This window comes from Crassostrea angulata, chromosome 6, assembly GCF_025612915.1.
Source record: "Crassostrea angulata isolate pt1a10 chromosome 6, ASM2561291v2, whole genome shotgun sequence".
Lineage (NCBI taxonomy): Eukaryota > Metazoa > Mollusca > Bivalvia > Ostreida > Ostreidae > Magallana > Magallana angulata.
The window spans coordinates 32,455,100-32,475,195 of record NC_069116.1 but is presented as its reverse complement, the minus strand read 5'-3'; the positions used below and the strand labels follow the sequence as shown (position 1 = coordinate 32,475,195).

General features: G+C 33.6%; 3 protein-coding genes across 3 annotated transcripts; 1 reads left to right on the top strand and 2 right to left on the bottom strand.

The window, feature by feature from the left end:
• Positions 1 to 78: 78 nt before the first annotated feature.
• Positions 79 to 2,114, bottom strand: LOC128190176 (uncharacterized). The gene is made up of 5 exons (XM_052862109.1): positions 2,032 to 2,114; positions 1,225 to 1,946; positions 855 to 1,005; positions 451 to 546; positions 79 to 202 (listed from the first exon to the last, which is right to left on the bottom strand). Exons 1-5 carry the CDS (start codon positions 2,074 to 2,076, stop codon positions 182 to 184), a joined length of 1,035 nt encoding a protein of 344 aa, XP_052718069.1. The 5' UTR covers positions 2,077 to 2,114; the 3' UTR covers positions 79 to 181.
• A 2,103-nt stretch (positions 2,115 to 4,217) lies between these two features.
• Positions 4,218 to 11,543, top strand: LOC128189088 (integrin-linked kinase-associated serine/threonine phosphatase 2C-like). The gene is made up of 10 exons (XM_052860539.1): positions 4,218 to 4,346; positions 4,633 to 4,794; positions 5,739 to 5,856; positions 6,483 to 6,589; positions 6,796 to 6,889; positions 7,286 to 7,373; positions 7,637 to 7,755; positions 8,318 to 8,437; positions 8,657 to 8,738; positions 10,906 to 11,543. Exons 1-10 carry the CDS (start codon positions 4,316 to 4,318, stop codon positions 11,047 to 11,049), a joined length of 1,065 nt encoding a protein of 354 aa, XP_052716499.1. The 5' UTR covers positions 4,218 to 4,315; the 3' UTR covers positions 11,050 to 11,543.
• Positions 11,544 to 12,791: 1,248 nt separating this feature from the next.
• LOC128189086 (uncharacterized) lies at positions 12,792 to 18,760 on the bottom strand. The gene is made up of 3 exons (XM_052860536.1): positions 18,190 to 18,760; positions 15,458 to 15,836; positions 12,792 to 15,255 (listed from the first exon to the last, which is right to left on the bottom strand). The coding sequence occupies exons 1-3, from the start codon at positions 18,343 to 18,345 to the stop codon at positions 13,526 to 13,528; spliced, it is 2,265 nt and encodes a 754-aa protein (XP_052716496.1). The 5' UTR covers positions 18,346 to 18,760; the 3' UTR covers positions 12,792 to 13,525.
• Positions 18,761 to 20,096: the final 1,336 nt, after the last annotated feature.

The window sequence follows — 20,096 nt, the reverse complement described above, 5'->3', positions numbered from 1 at the left end:
AAGAAAGCATGTTATTGTTTTAATATTGCAATCTTATGAAGTGTTTATAGTTCTTAAAAAATAAATGGTCAACAACTATAAAGAATAATATCATATTTTATTTCTTGAACTTGTATCATTATTTAACAAATTAGCCTTAAAATGTGGAATGTTGTTTATGCTGATAATTCGTATTCTTCCATTATGCGGAGGCTTCTTCTTTCTAAACAAAGGGAAATAAAAAAAAAATCTTATATTATATTCACATACGTGTTCAAGGTACGTGCATGAACGCTGACATTGAAGTTTATAAAGGATTAAAGGATACATGCAGTTGTTAAAGGCAATCTATATATCAGTGTGAACAATAGAAATGTTGTGAAATCAATCAAAATTCATTTATTTTGTTATTGTTTATTTGCGGTGAAATAAACATTTACAAGTACAATATCTAGACGAAGGGAATAATACCTTGAATTCAGAAAAGCTGAAGAAAAACAATTTTCTTGGCATGAAGCCATCATCATCATCATCATCATCGTCATCCCCATCGTCATCGAGGACAATCTAAACACAATAGAAAAGAGAAATATAATTTTTTTTACCGGGATCATTACTTAATAATGAGTTATAGTTCGTATTTCAGTGGATGGAGTCATGAAAACATTTTTTTTAATTTCGGGGCAACTAAGGCCATTTATAACAAAGAATTTAGAGGGGAAAATTTGACATTGACGCCTTCCCTTCTCCCAAATTAAACAAATTTGGATAAATACTTCATTACAGTTTTATGAGTGTTCTATACATTTCTCCAAAGCCGTATACCTCGAATTTCTTGGTATTAGAGTTGTAAAGTAATAATGAAATGTAATTACCTTGTTACTTACATTGAAACCAGTCTTTTCAATTTCTCTTTCTTCTTTTAAGAGCTGATTGGTTTCTACAGCTTCCAATTCAGGATCTTTTGGTTTCGGCTCCTTTGATCCAGTCCTTGACCCGTTGAGACTGTGTTCGGCTTTTTCATCTCTGTAGTTATTAAATATGATAGTTATGAGTGTTGCCTGTACATATAATATACATTTGTATTAAATTGCTTAATTGAGAATTATTCTTAACATTTAATACTTCTAACGCCGAGTACGTATTTGATTTTTGGAAAAGAAAAATAGCACTATGAAATTCAATTACTAATGAATTACAAATACAATGTATACATGTAGTAAAAAAGAAAAGAAGATATTTTACCCGATATCAACAATTTTGTTTTCACTGTCCTTCGCTCTTTCCAAATTTTTATGCCCTTCATCATGAAAGTTCTCTCTCTCTTTCTTCAAGCCTTCATCATCAACGTGCCCAGCATCTTCAGACAGCGAAGTATTTACTTCTTTCACGGAAGTGAAATTTTCTTCGTTTTCTTGCTTCACCTCCATATCAGCCCCTTCATCCTTTATGATATGACCTTCCTCTTCAAACTCCGACTGGTTTACTTCGCTCTTGCTCTTTAATCCATCTTCAACTCTCTTTATTATTTCTGATTTTACTTCGTCAAGTAAGTATTCAACCAACTTATCAAACTGTACACCCTGTTGCTCGTCTTCTTCGACGTCCATCTTTGGGAATTGAACCACAGAATTCTCAATCTTGCCATTTGGCTTCTCCTCGTCTTTCTCTGAAACTGCCATCCCTGTACCCTCAATTTCATTCTGACTCAAATCGTATGACATTTTTCCATTGGGAGCCCCCATGGTTTTGTCAAGATGCTCTGTTTTCTCCGAACTCTTCATCTTTTTGACGTGCGGCCGTCTCCTCCGTTTACGCTTGATGTGTCTCTCTAGCGCAAGGAGTCTTCTTTCCTCCAATACAGGAATATTCTTAATTCGACGTATCATTTCTCCATTTCCGATTCCATTAACTTTCTTGTCATCTGAACGTTGAATCCCGAGTCCCTCTGTGATTGGACAGTTTTCCTATGTTTAAAGAAGACAAAAGAGATTGTAACATTCTGTCGCAACTTTATGATTTATCAATATTTACAAAATTAATATTACTTACCATATTGAAAACTGGACCATTTCTAGAATCTGACTGTGACTCCATTTTACTGTGATCTGAAACGAAAGATGTCTTCTATAATAACATCTGATATATGATGTCTTTGTGCATACTGTCATGTTGTAAATTTTGAGTTTACCGGGTGGTGGTAAAAACAAAATTTACAAGGTTGTCATGTTGTAAATTTTGTATTTACTGCCACCCGATAAATTCAAAATATACAGCATGACAATACATACAATATTAATTTTAATTGTTCAAACTACCGACAACCATGCGATTTTTCATTACCTGCCAAATCCTCTGTGTATTCTGTAGTGATAGTGATTGCGTCGTTTTGATTGTGACGTTATACCATGTGACTATGATTGTGACGTCACGTTAACTTGCGAATCAAAAACGGAAGACGGATATCCGGCGACGATGTAACGAAGAATAATTTTTTAACGTTATCTCTGATTCAGAATCAAATGCCCCATCTTTGTTGTACTTACACTGTTAAATAACAGGATCTTCACAATTGTTATCACAATTTTAAGTCTACATGATATCGGACTAGATAAAGGAATGAATATTTTGAAACTATTATTCATTTTTTTTATTATCATATTTTTTTTATACATAGTAATTACCGAGAGCAACGTAAATAATGTTATTGATATATCTTCTTCTTCTTCTTCTTCAGCAGAGCAGCAGCAGCAGCAGCAACGATAGGCAGAGGCGGATCCAGCAATTTGGAAAAGGGTGGGGGGGGGTTTCATTTGATGAAAACCAAAATGTGCAAAATCCATCATTTGTCAAGGACTTTTTGAACGTTTACCGTGCGTATACAACTGTATTTTATAAACATTTATCTCATCACTATCTATTTCACATCTATTTCAACAGCAGAGTGCACTGCATTATTGAGCGTTTTGCCGTTTTGGTTTAGGTAAGGAAGATTTGCATACTATCTAGCCACAAGAAACCCAAGTCTCCAGCAACGAGAAAGTGCGTCTATGCTTGACTGAAAAGAAACACTAAGAAGCAAAAAATAACTCAGACTAATTACGACAAACTATTTTAAAAATGGATATTTTGGTAATTTTTTTTTATGTCTTTGATGTTTTTAAATTCTGAACTATTTATCGATTTTGAGTTCTATCGATTGCCTTCTTAAATAATGGTCTAAATGATAGGATACGACCAAAAATGGGGATAATTTATGTGCTGAATAGATGGTACGTGTTGATGTGACCTCAGTAATGGCCGGGTGCTCTACATCATTCGGCACTAGTACAGATGCGATCATATTTAGAAAAGTTTTGAAAAGTTGGGCATTTTCATAATGGTTTACATATAAACCTTTTATACAGTATTGTTGTAACAGAATTTCCGACTTTTGGAAACAAAACAAAAAAGGCTTTCTTTTGTGTTTCATGTGGGTATGAAGGTAGCTAGCATTCCAGAAAAATAGCATAACCCTCGTAAGCGGGTCATGTAATTTTCTTTGTATTTTTCCTTTGAAACGAAGTAAAACTCATCTATTATAAATACTTAAGTTAATTAACTAAACAATAAATTTGAAAGCGGCTTTTTAAAGTAAAACGAATGCGTGTACTCATGCTTGAACGTCGTTTTACTCGATGGCCTGTCAGTTCAAAAATGTATGAACAATAATAATTTTTTTTTAAAGAAATAGAGTAGAAAATACAGTGTAGATGTTATTATAAATCAGTGTTTTTAGCGATACTGCTTAATATTATGTATTTTTTCTTTAATTTTCCACATGTTTACTCAGTGTAGTAAACACCGGATGCTGAAGGGGAGTACAATGTACTTTATTTCGATAAAAAATCGATAGGGTTTCTTCACGTAAGAACAAAATTATGGGACGCAGTACGAAATTCTTTAATTATCAGCAATTTTAAAAACATTTATTTGAGATAATTACAGTATTTCTATTATAAATGGGAAAATTGTCTTTATTAAATAGGCACGAAACGTTTTCAAAAAAAATTATATGTCCCAGAGAAAGGGGGGGTTCCGACCCCCGGAACCCCCCCCCCCCCTCTGGATCCGCCAATGGATAGTAGTTACCATAATGTTAATGAATTTTGTATAACACCATCCCCCTCCCCGTTTAAAAAAAATATTTTGCCGGAAATTTTAGAGTCATCTAAATACGTTGGCTACATTCGTCTAAAACCTATTTCCGGTGTTGATTTTTACAACAACCACCACAAACATTGATACAAAATACATCTTACTCGTCTTATCCAATTACGATCTTACAGTGTTAACAATGGATTTGTTTGGCGACTTGCCTGAGCCAGGTTAATTGTGTTTATAAATATTGATATACTTTAATTTGTATTTCTAATGTTTAATCTCATTACAAAAATACAACATTAGTCCAACTCGGCGATTCCACACTTTGCAAATTCTGTTTGACGATTACCAAGATTAGAAATACATATTTTGGTTAATTTTTTCAACCAGTAAAAATTAGCGTATCATAATTGTTTCGCTCAAATTCACCATATCCTTTTAAATTATTTTTATCATGGTTAAATGATTGTACCGCCAATTAAATAAGTTGATTGAAATCTGTTTATATAGCGACATCCAACTGTACAAGTGAATCAGCAAGTCTCTACGATGACATTCCAATTAAAAATGACACAAGTGCCACCAAAGCCCAAGAGAGTGAGAAGATCCAGAGAAACTGTAAACGTAAAGCAGAGGAAGACGATAAAAAATCCACAAAGTTAAAAACATCTGGTAATACACAAAGGAACTAACAAGAAACATGATAAATACATGCACATGCATGTGTGTAGAATTCTTTAATTATACATCGTGAAAAGTGTATAATTGCACTCTTATTCAAGTAAGCAGGTTTTTAAAAAAATTTATGCCCCCTTTGAAGAAGTGAGGGCACATTGCTCTGCTGCTGTCTGTCTGTCACTCAACCAACAGTTTCTGTTCATTTTCTTCGCAGAGGTTGCACATATTGAAATGAAATTTAGATACAGATTTGTCATAAGAATATCTGCTACAAGTTCTGTTTTGGGTATGATCGAGCAATTTTGACAGTTATGCCCCTTGACATTAAAAAAATACTGATTATTTGCAATTTCCATTCATTTTCTTTGCAGAGGTTGCACACACTGAAATGAAATTAGTATGCAGATTTATCATACATATATCAGAATATCTAGGAACCTATAATTCTAAAACTTTTTAGCTTAGACATGTCATACTTGATCGGTTGATGCATCTCCGGTAGTAGAGATAGATTTCCGTGTATACTGCCTATGATAAAGGCTTGTGCACCCTATAGTGTATGTCCAGGGAGGGGGCATAAGTGTTTCACAAACATCTCTTGTTGATCTTTTATTAGTTTAAGTACATTAGTTCTGTAACCATAGACTCTCTTGAGGCTTTCTCTGTCTTTCTTTCTTTCTAGGAGCATTGTTTGTCTGAAACAAAATCAGATTTCATTAAATCGTGGATTCTTGATTGTCAGTTATAACAAGCAAAAGATTTTGTGCTAATGGCAAAGAAGCAAGCCTTTTAATCTGAATTTAATTACCAGCAAAGGAAGGAGCTAGAACACTATAATCAATAGACTAGTCCATTATATAGTACAGCCAAGATTAATACATTGGGAGTTTGAAGTAGCTAATTGATGTTATAGACTTATGTTAGACTTTATATTGCAGTAAAGTACAGATTGTCTCCATTCTATGCCGAGCGACAAGGAGAGAGGGATGAAATGCAGGATGAGCACATCCTAATGGAGGACATCACACAGCAGATACCAAACCTCCATCCATCTGTGTAAGTCTGTCGGGTTCAGTATGGGCACCAGTATTGTAGATTCCTCATTCAATGGAAGGAATTGATATCCACATAAAATCACCAGAAGCACCCATCACAAATTTTGAAAATCTTACTTTTATTTTTCTGTCATGAATGATAAAAAACTATAACAGAAGTTCAGTGCTTATAATGTTAGACTTGCGATTTGATACAAAATAAGAGAATCCCAGAAATAAGTACATAAGTTATAAAAAAAGAAAAAGATATTACAGTAAGCGCAGAAAAAGAGGACTTTTTTATCTATTAAAATAACAAAATATCTACAATAGGCATTGTTTTATTTGAATCCATTGTATAGAATATAATTAGATAAAATAAAGAACAAAGGAAATGGACTTTTGATTTGCTGTACAAGCTTGATGACACAATCCAAAAGATTTGACCCTTTCATTATTATAATCAATTTTTTTCAATGATGTTTTTCATCTGAACATTACTAGTTTTTGGACTGTCTCATTATTTATTATGAGAATTATTTCTTACTTTCTATCACGCATATTCATACATATATATTACTGGTACATGCAAAAAAATGAATTTGACAGTATGTAAATCAACTTAATGAACAATTTCTGTCTCAACAGGTATCGAGTTTCCTTTTTCGCTGTCTATGATGGGCATGGTGGAGCCAGGGCTTCTAGGTTTGCATCCAGACATTTGCATAAATTTCTCCTGGATAAGTTCCCAAAGGGTAATGTACCCCACCCACCCACCCATTTTATCACATATCAAATAAGAACCATTTTTCATCTTTGAAACAATTAAAAACCATTTCCTTTGTATTAATGTTAAATTTTACCAATATCTTGTATAAATTGTATGATTAATGTACCAGACGAGTGATGAAATATTTGAGATTATTTCATGTTTAAATTGGTTTTTTTTTTACATATATAGGTGAAGTGTCTATTGTTGAGAAAGAAATGAAGAAAACCTTAGTAGAAACTTTCAAAAAGACAGATGAAGAATTTCTGAAAGAAGCAACAAAAACGTGAGTTAGAACTATTTATGTTTGCATGCATGATTTATTACTGTTAAATGCAGATAGACAAGATCTCCATATTGGTCTATGAAATAATATCTCTTTCTTCTAAAGTATTAACATCTTTCTTTCATTTCAAAATCTAAAAGTCATTACTTGATTATGCTGAACAATTAGTTTTAATATCAAGGAACATGGGTTGATTAAATTAACCCATGTACCATGATATTAAAACTAATTGTTCGGCATTGCATATTAATACCTATACATATCAACTCCCCTACACACACCTTATATTATAGCAAAGATGCTACACCTTTTAATTCAACAGATATTTATTGTTTTTGTTTTTACAGCTATGTAAAAATGGGGAAAAAAAATTAATTAATTTAATTGAATTTTCAGAAAACCATCTTGGAAGGATGGAACAACAGCTACAGTAATGGTGGTTATTAATGAAACAGTGTTCATAGCTTGGCTTGGAGACAGCCAGGTAAATGGGTGCAAGTGGATTTTGTAACAATGAAAGATAAAAAGAACCAACTCATTTTCATTTTGAAATATATACATATCATGACAACCCCCCCCCCCCCACGCCTAAGCTCCCTCCCCTACCCCCTCAAAGAAGTTTGCATTTCTGTCAAGTCAATAAATTTATTGTATGGTAAATTGGATACTTGCCCATTGATACAAAAGAATATGTCAAGTTGAAATTATAGCCCTAACTGTGTACATGATTTGTCTTTCTTTTAATAGGCAGTCTTGTGCCGACAGAAGGAAGATAACTCTTGCATTCCAATCCCACTGACGACGGAACACAGTCCCTCGGTGTATGAAGAGAGGATCAGAATTCAGAAAGCAGGCGGACATGTCAAGTAAGCAAGCATTAATTCCTCCATGTTGAAACACCTAATTATTAAGTAGTCTCTGCATAAAGATGGTTGCAGGGATTTTTTGTATTAATGGTGCAATGTATAATCCTTTAGCATTTTACTGTAGTTTATATGATATCTAGTACATTCACTGAAATGTAACAATAAAATCATTGGCTTTTCAAAGGATTCATAAACTCTTTTTATTAGAAACAATTTTGATTTTTAATCTGTATAAGATACAGTCTAACTTCATTATCTCGAACTAAATGGAACTGTTTAAAAACTTTGAGATATCTGAGTATTTGAGATATCACGGGTAAAATACTTTTAAGGCATTAGGACTTACAAATCACTTTAACATATCCATTGTATTCGAGACATCTGTGTTCAAGATATCGGACGTTGACTGTATTTATATATCAGTATATTAAGATTATATATGCAATAATTATGTAAACCAATTACCACACCCAAAATTCTGCTGATAATTTTTTAATATTTGAAAAATAAAATCAGTTTCTTTTAAATGTAGAGGTATATGAAGTGATGATTTTTGTTTCAGGGACGGTCGAGTGTTGGGAGTCTTGGAGGTGTCAAGGTCAATTGGAGATGGCCAGTATAAGAAGCTCGGTGTGTCTTGTGTACCTGACGTCAAAAAATGTCAGCTGACTGATCAAGACAGGTATTAATATCTCTGAGGTCATCGTAACTTTTTGTGAACAAATAGAAAATAGAAATATTGTATATATTTAGCATTTTCTTGTCAGTTTCCTACTAGCGAAATCAGTGGTTAATTATCTCCTTGTCTGTCTGTTTGTCAGTTTGACCCACTTTATAGTTTTCCACTGACCAGATGTTAGCTTTGAGAATTTATAGAGGATTTTAATTTTTTAATTCATAGGTATATTGTATTGGCTTGCGACGGTTTGTGGAAGCGATTCTCTTCTAGTGAATGCATCAGCTTCACAAATAACCTTTTAGAGGTATGAAAAATCTGGAAAAATTTTATGTTTTTCTTATGGACATTATTTCTACTATAAAGTACATGTAATGCATAATCTTGTATTTGGATGAAGAATTAGTAAATTAAAATGGAGAATAATTCTAAAAACACTTTTTCAATTAAAGATCATGAAAAATTATCTTTAAAAATTCGTGTATGTATTGTTCAAAATAGATACTATACTCTGTCCCGAGTTTTTGCTTCCACCACTTTTTGCTTGATATTTCAATAATAGTAAATACCTTTGTGCTCAAACTAAGTTCATCCACTAATATAAAAAATGTCCAGATTATCTGTTTTGAAACGCCCCCTCTACCACTTTAGGTTTCAATACACATCCCGAAATTGAAAGTCTACGGAGATTTTGCTTTGCAACAGCCATTAATAAGCCCGGATGATAACGTTAAAAAATTATGCGATGTATTCCGAGTGTATTCCGAATGGAGAAAAGATGTAAACATTCCCCATTATAAATCTCCGTAAGGAATCTGTTTTCGTTCCTGTGAATTTTTCTGAGTGGAAAGGGATAATTGTTCAATGAAGATATCTTGGATATATTTCCTTTTAACGATTTCAGCTCTATTTCTTTCACAGGTATGTGTAATTTTATTAAAAATCATCAAAAAGCGATGGAAGCAATAACTTGGGACAGACTATAGTAGATATATTAGTATGGTTACATAGAATTTTTTTTTTTAATATCTGACAAAATGAATGCTTGGAAAATCAGGTATTTCAAACTATTTACTAAATAATTTTGTTGCTTTGTCAGAATTTTACTTGTTGTTTCATCTTAACTGTCATTCTGTCCTGACTTAATTTAGTATACGTCCAGTGTAAACTCGACCTGGAGTCAAATGAAGAAAACATCAAAAGCTGACCATTGTTCTTTAAACTGACAATTAAGTAGTGGTACAGGGTGAGACAAAATCTGTCTGACAATTAAATAGTGGTACAGGGTTGGACAAAATCTGTCTTGGTCAAGTTTTGGTTACCAAACATTTTACATTGATGGCAATTTGACATACATTCATTAAGATATATGTCAGGTTAAAAAATGAACCAATCCACAAAAACTTGAGAAGAAAAATGTACTTTGCTCTTTGGTCCTGAGGGATAAACTATTCCATGATTTCGTTTTCTTTTTTTCTTTTTTTTAGATTTTATATGTTCAAAAGTACATGTATTATACTTTAAATGTTGTTGTGTGTAATGTAGGCCTATATATAACTGTAATATTTATTATACAGTAAATTTAGAAATTTAGAATTTACATGTATTTATATACTTTCAGAATAAATGTAGAATAATATAAAATATGACAAGTTTTTGTAAGGTAAAATTGAACTTTTATCTGAATAGCATAAAATATTATTTTCATCAAGAAAAGTGCAAGGGGGGATTTTCTTCTTTTTTTTTAAAAGTCTCTTCATTGTTAAAAAAAAAAACAAAAAAAAAACAAATATAGAAAACCCTTATGAACATGGATGTGTGTGATTTTTTATACCTTGAAAAATTTTCTGACCTCATTACAATTTTTTACGGTTTTATAACCCATAAACCACCTGCGAGTGGCCATCTCTTTTACGACTGACAACTTATATACACAGTCAGGCAACAAACCTCAAAACGGTCGGTAGATTTATGTTTGTTACCAAGACACATTTAATGGTATACCTGGATGCACTTGAGCAGACAAAGTTTTTGAGTTTTTATTCGACTTAAAAAATGCAAAAGTTAACCGGCTTGACCCTTTTTTGGTTGGGAATTAGGGGGGGGGGTTAATTCTGGGATTGGTCTTATTTAGGGGACTTAACTATGAACCTCTGCAATTTTATTGGCAAAATAAAATTTAAAAAAAATATGGAATTACCAAATTTATTTATTTGAGGTTTGTTTAAAAAGTTATAGTATAAAGTTATACTATAACTAACTTACAGCTAGATTTCTTGTAGAATATTTTTGGCTGCTATTGACACACGTATAGATCTGAAACATTTACGGTGACTTTCATTTGCTCGCGTATTTATACGTTTGATTTATGACGAGACATTCTCTTCTGTGCAATTTTGTATAGAATAGTACATGCATTTTTCTTTTTTGCAAGTTATGGATAATTCTTTCCATTTTTTTCATATGATGTATAGGATGCAAGCATACCGGAATCTAATGATAAAACAGCAATGGAGGTGCGTTGTCGGAACGTCTGCCAAAAATTAGCAAATGAAGCGGTTCTTCGACTCAGCGCAGACAATGTGACTGTGATACTAATATCCGTCAACAAAACGTGACCTTAAGTACATCAGAAAAAAAAACTTCACATGCTGCAGCTGTTTACCTTAGAATTGTCTGAACCTTATCCTCGAAATCCATGGATTTTTTTTATTAAGAAAATGTTGGTATTATTGATGAAAAAATTTTGGAATGTGAATAAGATTTATGAATCTTTAAGTCTATATAAAATGACTTAATTGTTCGAGAAATGAAGAGTGTTAAAATAACCATGCAGAGTACTGTCTGTAATTTTGTTGAAAACAGATTTCCTTTTGTGGGTACCGTGTACCCTATCATGAAATGCACACGCTGTACCTTTCAGGATGTATGAAATTCAAGTCAAACGAACGTGTAATTTACTATTCAAACCTTGTCAATAAAATATACATGACACCCTTTCATTTTACTCAGGAATTAAACACGCTCATAAGTTCATGGTAACACTTTTCGTGTATCTTTTCTCTGCTTGTAAAATGTTGGGGAAAAAAATAAACCAAGAAATGAAAACATATTTATTCGTATTGTTATTAAAACTCCCCGCTTCATAATGCAATCGTGGAAAAAAAAACCTGTGTTTGGACTATAAGAGAGCTGACAGTTATTATTTTTGATGCAGTGCCACCTTTTTACACCTTTGATAAGAAACAGGTCCTGACCGCAAAGTCTTGCTATGGCCGTCTTGTCATGTTTATGGGGCGGCCTTATGAGTAATGATGAATACATGCATTAATGGCAAACATTCAGGAAATTGTTCTTGAACATGTACAAATGTTTTTGCACGTTTTACTGAATTCTATACATATGTTTTTTGTTATCCCTTATTTTTTTTTCAGCAAAATTTATGGGAATTTCTGAACTATAGCAGCTTGTTTTTTGTAATAATTGAAAACCAGTCATTGTTTAGCCATCAATTCAGAAGCGAAATAATCTTAACAAGCATACATGTACATATAGCAAGTAGATTTTGTTTTTTGTTCCTCGATTCTGTCCAAAAAATGATTTCTTCGCTGACTTGAAACCGTTTTAAATCCGGTTTGTTTTTAACCATTCGAGTTTTAAAAAATTATACTTTTTAAATTTTTAAAAAGAATTTTTTTTTAAAGATTTAAATTACATATAATAATGTTATACGAGTTTGTCTTGAACTATTTGTTCAGATATAAAAATGTAGCTATTTTTTCCATTATCTTTAAAATTATCACATTAATATTTTTATCACGGAATACTAAAATGTAAAGTCAGTTTTCAGAGGAACATGAATGGCATTAATTAAAGAAATGATTATACTGCCAAAAATCCCAAAAAAGACTGAAAAATAACGAAGTATCAAGCCCACACCTCAACGAAACAAAGTTTGAACCAAAATTATCTCTTTTTAATTGATTAATATAAACACTTCTCCGGCAATTTACTCTACATTTGGAACAAACCGTATTCCGGGTTTCGAATTTTGCAAAACACACCTTTGTCTTATGCTAAAGAAGCTTGTTAGAACTGTACGATAATTTTACTTGTTACACACACAAGATTTATGTAGAAAAGGAGATAACACATATATAAGGTCAAAATACCCCACAACAGTGCGTCCGTTTGTAATTCTAAATTTACTGGTTGGGTGAAAACGCAATATTAACAACATCGAAACAAGATCTATAGTAAAGGCAAAATTTAAAATAACTTTAAAATAAAGGTAATATAAATTATAAAATTTTAGAAATCTTGACCACTTATGAATATATAGGTTAAAAAAAACAAGAAATGGTATTTTGCAGTTCTTTTGTGCTTGAAACATTCTTTGTAACAATTTTTTAATGCAGGGTTGTTTTATTGGCTTTGTGGTGAAATGAAGTAGAATATTAAGTTATGATTAACCAAACATTAAGTAGTACTGCCAACAACAACAAGGCGGACTCGCACAACGCCGTTATACTTTATTGTAATCCATTATTTTTTGTGGAAAAACTTTTACCAAGTCCGTATTCCATTTTTCTCTCTATTCAGTATAGACACATTGCAAATCTTGCTCACAGAGACCATAGGAAAGGGAGACTTTTACAAATGCAATGTATGAGTAAAACATAACTATGTTTAAGAAGGCTGGATGGTCATGACTATTTGAGACTATATTAATCTCCCCATGAAAAAGAGTTCATTGTAAAGAAATCGCAAAATGTCCAAATTTCAAAGATATAATACAAATATGGATTTTTTAAACTAAATATTTTTACTAAAAAAATCATATATCTAGATGAACAAAGATGGGTTTTTACTTTACTAAAGAAATCATATCATATCTAAAAATGAAGGAAGATCTGTTAAGTTAATTGGTTGACCACCCAGCCTCCTTAAAATGTAACTTTAACCTTTTGATCTGTCCTGATTCAGTTTATCTCTCAATACAACATGAGGTTATCTGTGTTGTCACATATCGCACTGCATAATAATAGTCTATATTGTATCACTGGACGTTATGTGGTAAAGACAGGAGGTGGTTTATCCATACTTGCACACACATACTCGTTTGGGACAGAACCCTTTCCTGCAGTTCTCTGTGCACCAGCCTTTGATTGCGCTCTGTTGGCCGTATTGGTCTGCACCATGGCAAATAATCGACTTTTTGGGACTTTCTTTAGCAGATGGCTTTTGAATACTCGATTTCTTCAAAGAGGGACTTTTGATCATGGTATCTCTAGGAAGAACTTTGTTTTGAGGTCCGTCGTATTTGATTTTCTGTTCAAAATTTTTGTTTTGTGATACATTGTCTTTGATTTTTTGTCCAAGATTTTTATTTTGTGGTGTATTATATTTAATTTTCTGTCCAAATATTTTGGGATTTTTCTTGTAGAGATCAATATACGCTTCTTTCGACAAAAAATTAACGTTCGTCGGAGGTTTGGAAACTTTTTCGACCTTGAGTTCGTCACGGTTAAATTCCGAGAGAATTGGTAATATCGGGGGCTTCGTGGGGTCAATGGGATTTGAAGTGGTGGTTTCAATATCTAACATAGAACTCGTGGTTACTTTAACCCTTTTGTTTACACATCTGCACATGTGTTGCGGACAATTTCCTGCTTTACAATTTCTCGTGCACCAGGTGTTGATTCCTTTTACATACAGAAAGCTGCTTGCCCCAGAGCAGACCAGTGTCTTTAAAGTTGCCATTTCCTCAGTGGTTGTCATTTTGTCTCGTTTCTGCTTCAACTCAAATAGCCTTGAATCGAGATTGTGCGTGTGATGTCGGTATTTATCAAATTCGCTCATTCTCCCATTAAAGGCTGATCTAAACTTACTCATCGGACCCTTGAGATACTCTTTCGGAGAAATTTCACTCAGAACTATTGGGTTGCCTTCGATGATGTCATCAATGCCGTAGTCGGCTTGAACAATCATTGGTCGAGTCGGGGGCCAGGGTGACTTGAGCTCAAATTTGTAGCGGTTTTTCATGTCTGTATTTGGAACTGGAGATTTTCCTAGAGACCTCAATGGATCCCATTTTACTGAAGCCATATTCTGACCGTTCCTTTTGTTGGACTCTACAAGGAGTGATTTCATCATCGACCAAAGCATATCGGAGAGCTTTTCCAGAACTGCCACTTTTTGTCCGTTGTGTTGCGTTGTCTTGATATCAAGAGCATCGATTTTCAAAGTTGGCTGCGACTTAAGTTTTAATGTCTGTTCAGCATTCAGCAGCGATTTCATCGCGTATTTTACTGTTACGGGCTGAATCACGGTCGGTGGCGTTCTTGATCTAGCTATCGCTGGATCTGATTCCAGAAGAGAGTTAATAACTGATTTTAAAGTTACTGGCTTGATAAAACTTGATGGCGTTTGATGTTTTGTTTCTTTTGCCGCTAACAGGGATGGAAGAATTTCAGTGGATTCCGACAAGTTTCTTGAAGCAGAAACCGAATTTTCAGTTACCGAAGATCTCGTAATCACCTCTGGATACGCACTGGTAACAATAGAAGTTTGGTAGTTATCAGTGGAGTAGGTTTTCTGATCTTCAGAATAAGGTACCTCATCCATGGAAATGCTTCTGAAGTTTTGCAGTGTCTGTTGGAATTGTATTTCCAAAGGCTCAAAGGGTTTTAATGGTGATTCCCTGGAGCCACTCGTAGAGTCTGGGCTCTCCATAATAGAAATGTCTGCACACCCGTAAAACTCTTCTTGTGGACCCATTCCATGGCCACAATTGTCATTGATATCACAGTTCCATCGATTACCTTGATTAAAAAAACAAATCAGAATTTAAAAAAAAATCAATTTTAAAACAGCTTTTTGATCATTCGATAACTAGTAAAAGAAATTGTGAAATATCACCGAATTTTGAAAATTTTATGCATGTTTTAATAAAAATGGATAGGTCAGAATTGAAAATTTTGCTTTCAAACATCAAATAATTTTTTGTCTGATGTGCCTGGCTACCTGTATTATAACGCCACTGTAACACGCAGTGATCACATGACATGTTTGCAGGCAGACGACCCTTCATGAAAATCACTCCGTTTTCGGATGCTTTCACGTGATATCGTCCATCTCGAGTCTCCGTTATGTAAACAGGATGTTTATCCAAACAATCTTGCGTTACTGGGACATTCGGATCTTCAACAGGGCAGACTCGGTACTCGAAATATCCAAGATGGTTCGCTGAGAGGTCTGCTGTTAAGTCTATGACATCACCAGTTTTGTAGTTCCGAGTGATGACTCCTGATGCGTATCTGCCTCCTGCTTCATTTGGTCTGGGAATGTCTTGGACAGGATCACCACAGACCCCGCAGCGCCCTCTGTTGTGGATCCACTGGTTCTGAAAGTATTTGTGGATGTCTTTTACTTGCACATGTAATATTTGGCAACAGCTGACATAAGCATCCTTTGGGGTTATTTTGGATTTTTTTCTGTTGATTTTAACTTGCCATATCTAGCACAAGGGAATCCTTTTTCATTGTTGTAAAATTAGACTTTCAAACAAAAAAAATTATTATGACAGGCTAGAAGTTCTTGTGTTGTTCCCATGAACTTTGCTGTGCATCGTGATTTAGTTGATTTTAATATTAACTTGTAATCAATTAAAAAAAAAAATGCACGAAAATCACAGCGAAATATGTAGATGTCATTGAATAAATATGATTATTTAAGATTTCTTTTCTTATAACAAGAATACATGTATCCATCAGTATCAAATAGCAGAAAAAACCAATCTCTCTAATTACGGTGTAAGCCGAGTTGCAATGGACTGGTCACGGTTCGTCTGTACATAGACCAGTTTAGAGAAATCATTGCTTTATCGGGGTGTAAATCCTGCGGTCTGACAGACATCACCCGCGCAAAAGCTAAAATTGTTGGTAAATAGTAACAACTGCATCGTAAAAGTCACTTCGTACGCGTGATTGTTATAATTCTTGGTTGTTAACTGCATACCAAATTATTTCCCGGCAAGTAGTATATTTTTCTATTTCTCAACACAATGATGGCTAAGTCTTTTGATTGATTGATAACTGAATTATTCATTAATGTAGACTTACTAGTAACTGATACAACATGCTGTGTACAGATAAAAAAAATCACCTGGATTGATGGCTTTTTGTTATAGATTATTGCATGGCGAGATTAGTATAGTCAATATACGTTGAAATACCAGACCCTCTGTCGTTTATGGTAATCCACAATGAGGGGGCACCGATGTCTAGCTGCATATCTTGATGTATGCTTCCATAATTAGTGGTTTGGTGGTCTTAACGAATGACTTTTATCTGGAATTGAGCAGAGGTCTCCTTGTGTTACTAATAATCAACTCTTTGTACAAAGACTTTGAAGCTCATTCGGGAACAACGAATAAAAGCCCATAAGTACACGTTTTCATTCAAAACGGGCAGCATTCTATAGGTAATTCTCTGGTTTTTTTGTTTTGCTAATTAAGGTTCATTGCGGGGGTTGGCCATGCAGTAATAAATACTTTCAGGTCAAATAAGCTCCTCCTAATGACAGAAGATATTATTTACAATGTATGGTCAGAAATTGAATGCACTTTGCCATTTTTTTCGTGTTTTGTATTTTGTTCTTCAATGGATTTGTCATAAACGCAAAACATTATTTACTGTTTTAGAGAAGTGTTGTTTAATATCAATTTGTTTGTTATATATCGCTCTAATACAACTTAAGAAACACAAAATAAGCTAAAATAAGCCAAATGATGTTTTTTTACTTAATTTTATTTTTACACACTATAATTAAAGTGGATAAAACCCTTATTTTGCAACAGTTATGGAAAATGAAAGAGCTTAAACGAGCTATGAACATTTCAACATTTTTATTCATACCGATTTTTTTTTTCACAAATCTTTCGAATGGCATTTAATTTCATCGATCTTGTCAATTTGTGGTGGTGGAGCGTCGACTTTGATATTTACATGTATAGTATTAAATTCTAACGTTGTCAAAAATTAACATTTCTTGGATTTGAAGGTGAGCGACCCCCATACCACCTCTTTAAACTCTTCATTTTAACACAGCCCCTGAGTAATATTTAACACATCACAATGGTTTCATTTGTCACTTCGTAAAGGCTACACAACCATAAATTTGTGACTTTATTAATTACCGGGGTTCTAAATTATACGCGGTTAATGGGATAGAATAGAGGGTAACGGTTACTGACTTCTTGTAAAACAGAGGGCTGTTTCAACAAACTAAAGTAAAAAAAAAAAAAAAAAAAAAACTTTTGATTTATGCTAAATTCCAAAATTAATTGAGACCTCTGTCGTTTTATTCAGTTAGAATCAACATGTTTTTCTAAGCTTTTAGAATACATGTTCATGCATTGACATAAAATAATTCGATTTTTCTTTCTGAAAAAGCCTTCTATTGCATGTGTACATAGAAATTGTATGCAATAAACTTTAATCTAACCTTCGACCATTACTGTAAAGAAATCCGAAACCATAAGTATTGAAAAATTTGTTTCGATTTTGCTAGAGTTCGATCATAATCATAATCCATAGTCAGTTTTAAATCACGGTTAAACACTGCCAATAAACTAAACAACCAAAATTTCTTTATCTATTTCTATTTGTTTGTTGTTCTCTCTCTCTCTCTCTCTCTCTCTCTCTCTCTCTCTCTCTCTCTCTCTCTCTCTCTTCAAAACAATAAACAGATCTTACCTCGTACCCACCACAGTTCAACTCGTTATCATTCGCATTCATAGGGGTGTGGAATCCCCGTCTCCACATGGAAGAGCGACTAGGGGGCTCCCAGAGTTTTCCATGTCCAAAAATCCCCTCAATGTGTAAGCACACAAAAATCCAATGCAAAAACATCGTATAAAGCTGAAATTTTTGTCACGTATTCTTTTCAATCAAAATGTAAGTTTGCAAAACTGCATACAAAATTCCATGTCTTTTAAAAGAATAGTATAATTAATAATAAAAAAAAAAAACCTCTTAAAAAATCCCTCACAGAAAAGTGGATGAGTGGGTTTTTAGGATCATTCTTAGTACAGAAAGGAAAACCAAATTCGTGTCCGTGCTATTATTTACATCGTTTTACAGGTTCCCCGTGTAGAAGTTCACCAAACATGCCAGTTCTGCAATTATCAGGACACAATATTCCAATTTTGTCCCCAATTGCAATGCATACGGGCCGCTTCTAGCGGGGTCTCGCCTCTTCCATTCAACCAGCACGCGTTCTCGAGGGACGGTTGGTGATACACGCGCTCGTAAAACGCTCTCGTCTGACAAGCTGACCATTACGTGTGAGGGGAGGCCCCATTTATTTGACTGAGGGCCAGACCGAGCGACGAATTATGTACTACGTCGTGTGCTTCACTAAAATAGAAAAGTAGACAAAATTCTAAAGCGTCAGTTTATTTTTCTAAGAGGCTTTGTACAAAAAATCCACCTGGCTGCACCAGATAAACGCTTGTTCAACCTCTGGTTGTGGTTTAGTAATACATGTAGCATAGGATTCATTTGTTTGACCCTTTTTAGAAAAGTAAGTGATATTAGGTGCACAAATGTCAAATGACCCTTGGTGAATTTGAGAAATCAACATTATATACAGTAATTATATACTAGTAGATGGTATACTATTATTGCTTGTTGATTAAGATATCTTTTAAAACCAAGCGACTTCTCTTCTTGGATTTTCAGCAATAAAAGCGTAAGCAATGTTAAAAGGAATGAACAAAAATGAACCAGACTTGATCATAATATACTAGTAATACCGGCCCCTATTCACTTTTCTTCCTCCTTTATAATTCGGTAAAAATTGTTGCATTGATTTATTGAAAAATATTTTGGGATAAAGTACACGTATTATCTTTGGAATAAAGTATATGTGTATCTTCTTGTAAGCCAGTTGACGCCTTTCACAATATCCAGTTAAATTTAACATTTTCCTTCCCTTAGCCACCAGACTCACAAGCCAGTGCAATTAAACGGAAAGAATTTTGATTTCACGAAAGACCAATATTTTACGTCCACTGCAAGCAAACACAAAAAAAAAACAATTCTTCACAGATTTATGAAAAATGAAGCAGTGTAGCTTTGCAAACTGGTCGAAATATCAATTTCTCATTTTGTAGAGAAGAACGTTCGTATTCAGTTACATATTTGTTCTGGGGGGTTTTAAATTATTTTTATTAAAAATTAAAAAATAAAAACGTGGCATTAATTTTCAAAAGAACACCAAAAGTTAAGAATCTATCAAATGTTACCTAGTTATGTTTTCTCAAGGGTAAAAGTGCGTTTTACTTATGCAATTAATAAAACCTCTAAGTGCTCACCCCTTAAAAATCGAATAATTTTTAAAAAACTATGAAATAAAATGAAGTGAAACTTTCAACATATTGTAAAAGATGTACCGTATGTCTTCACATCATTAGCACAGAAAAAGTAAAACAATAATGATTGAAATCAATAACCCGTGAGGAAAACAAGAAAGTTGTATATTTCAGCACGTAATTTATCAAAATGGCAACGTTTTGCGATTGACTTTAGTCTTTCGTATTATTCTCAAATGATTAACACAGATGTAGTTTCGTTGATTTGAATTGATCATACGTTTATTG

Coding starts and splice junctions, on each gene's coding strand:
- LOC128189086 (XM_052860536.1), bottom strand. CDS start 18,345: ATGTTTTTGCATTGGATTTTTGTGTGCTTACACATTGAGGGGATTTTT. Junction 15,837..18,189: donor TGAACTGTGGTGGGTACGAG/GTAAGATCTGTT, acceptor AAATACTTTCAG/AACCAGTGGATCCACAACAG. Junction 15,256..15,457: donor ACAGTGGCGTTATAATACAG/GTAGCCAGGCAC, acceptor TTTTTAATCAAG/GTAATCGATGGAACTGTGAT.
- LOC128189088 (XM_052860539.1), top strand. CDS start 4,316: ATGGATTTGTTTGGCGACTTGCCTGAGCCAG. Junction 4,347..4,632: donor TGGCGACTTGCCTGAGCCAG/GTTAATTGTGTT, acceptor CTGTTTATATAG/CGACATCCAACTGTACAAGT. Junction 4,795..5,738: donor CACAAAGTTAAAAACATCTG/GTAATACACAAA, acceptor TTTATATTGCAG/TAAAGTACAGATTGTCTCCA.
- LOC128190176 (XM_052862109.1), bottom strand. CDS start 2,076: ATGGAGTCACAGTCAGATTCTAGAAATGGTCCAGTTTTCAATATG. Junction 1,947..2,031: donor ATGGTCCAGTTTTCAATATG/GTAAGTAATATT, acceptor CTTTAAACATAG/GAAAACTGTCCAATCACAGA. Junction 1,006..1,224: donor AACAAAATTGTTGATATCGG/GTAAAATATCTT, acceptor TAATAACTACAG/AGATGAAAAAGCCGAACACA.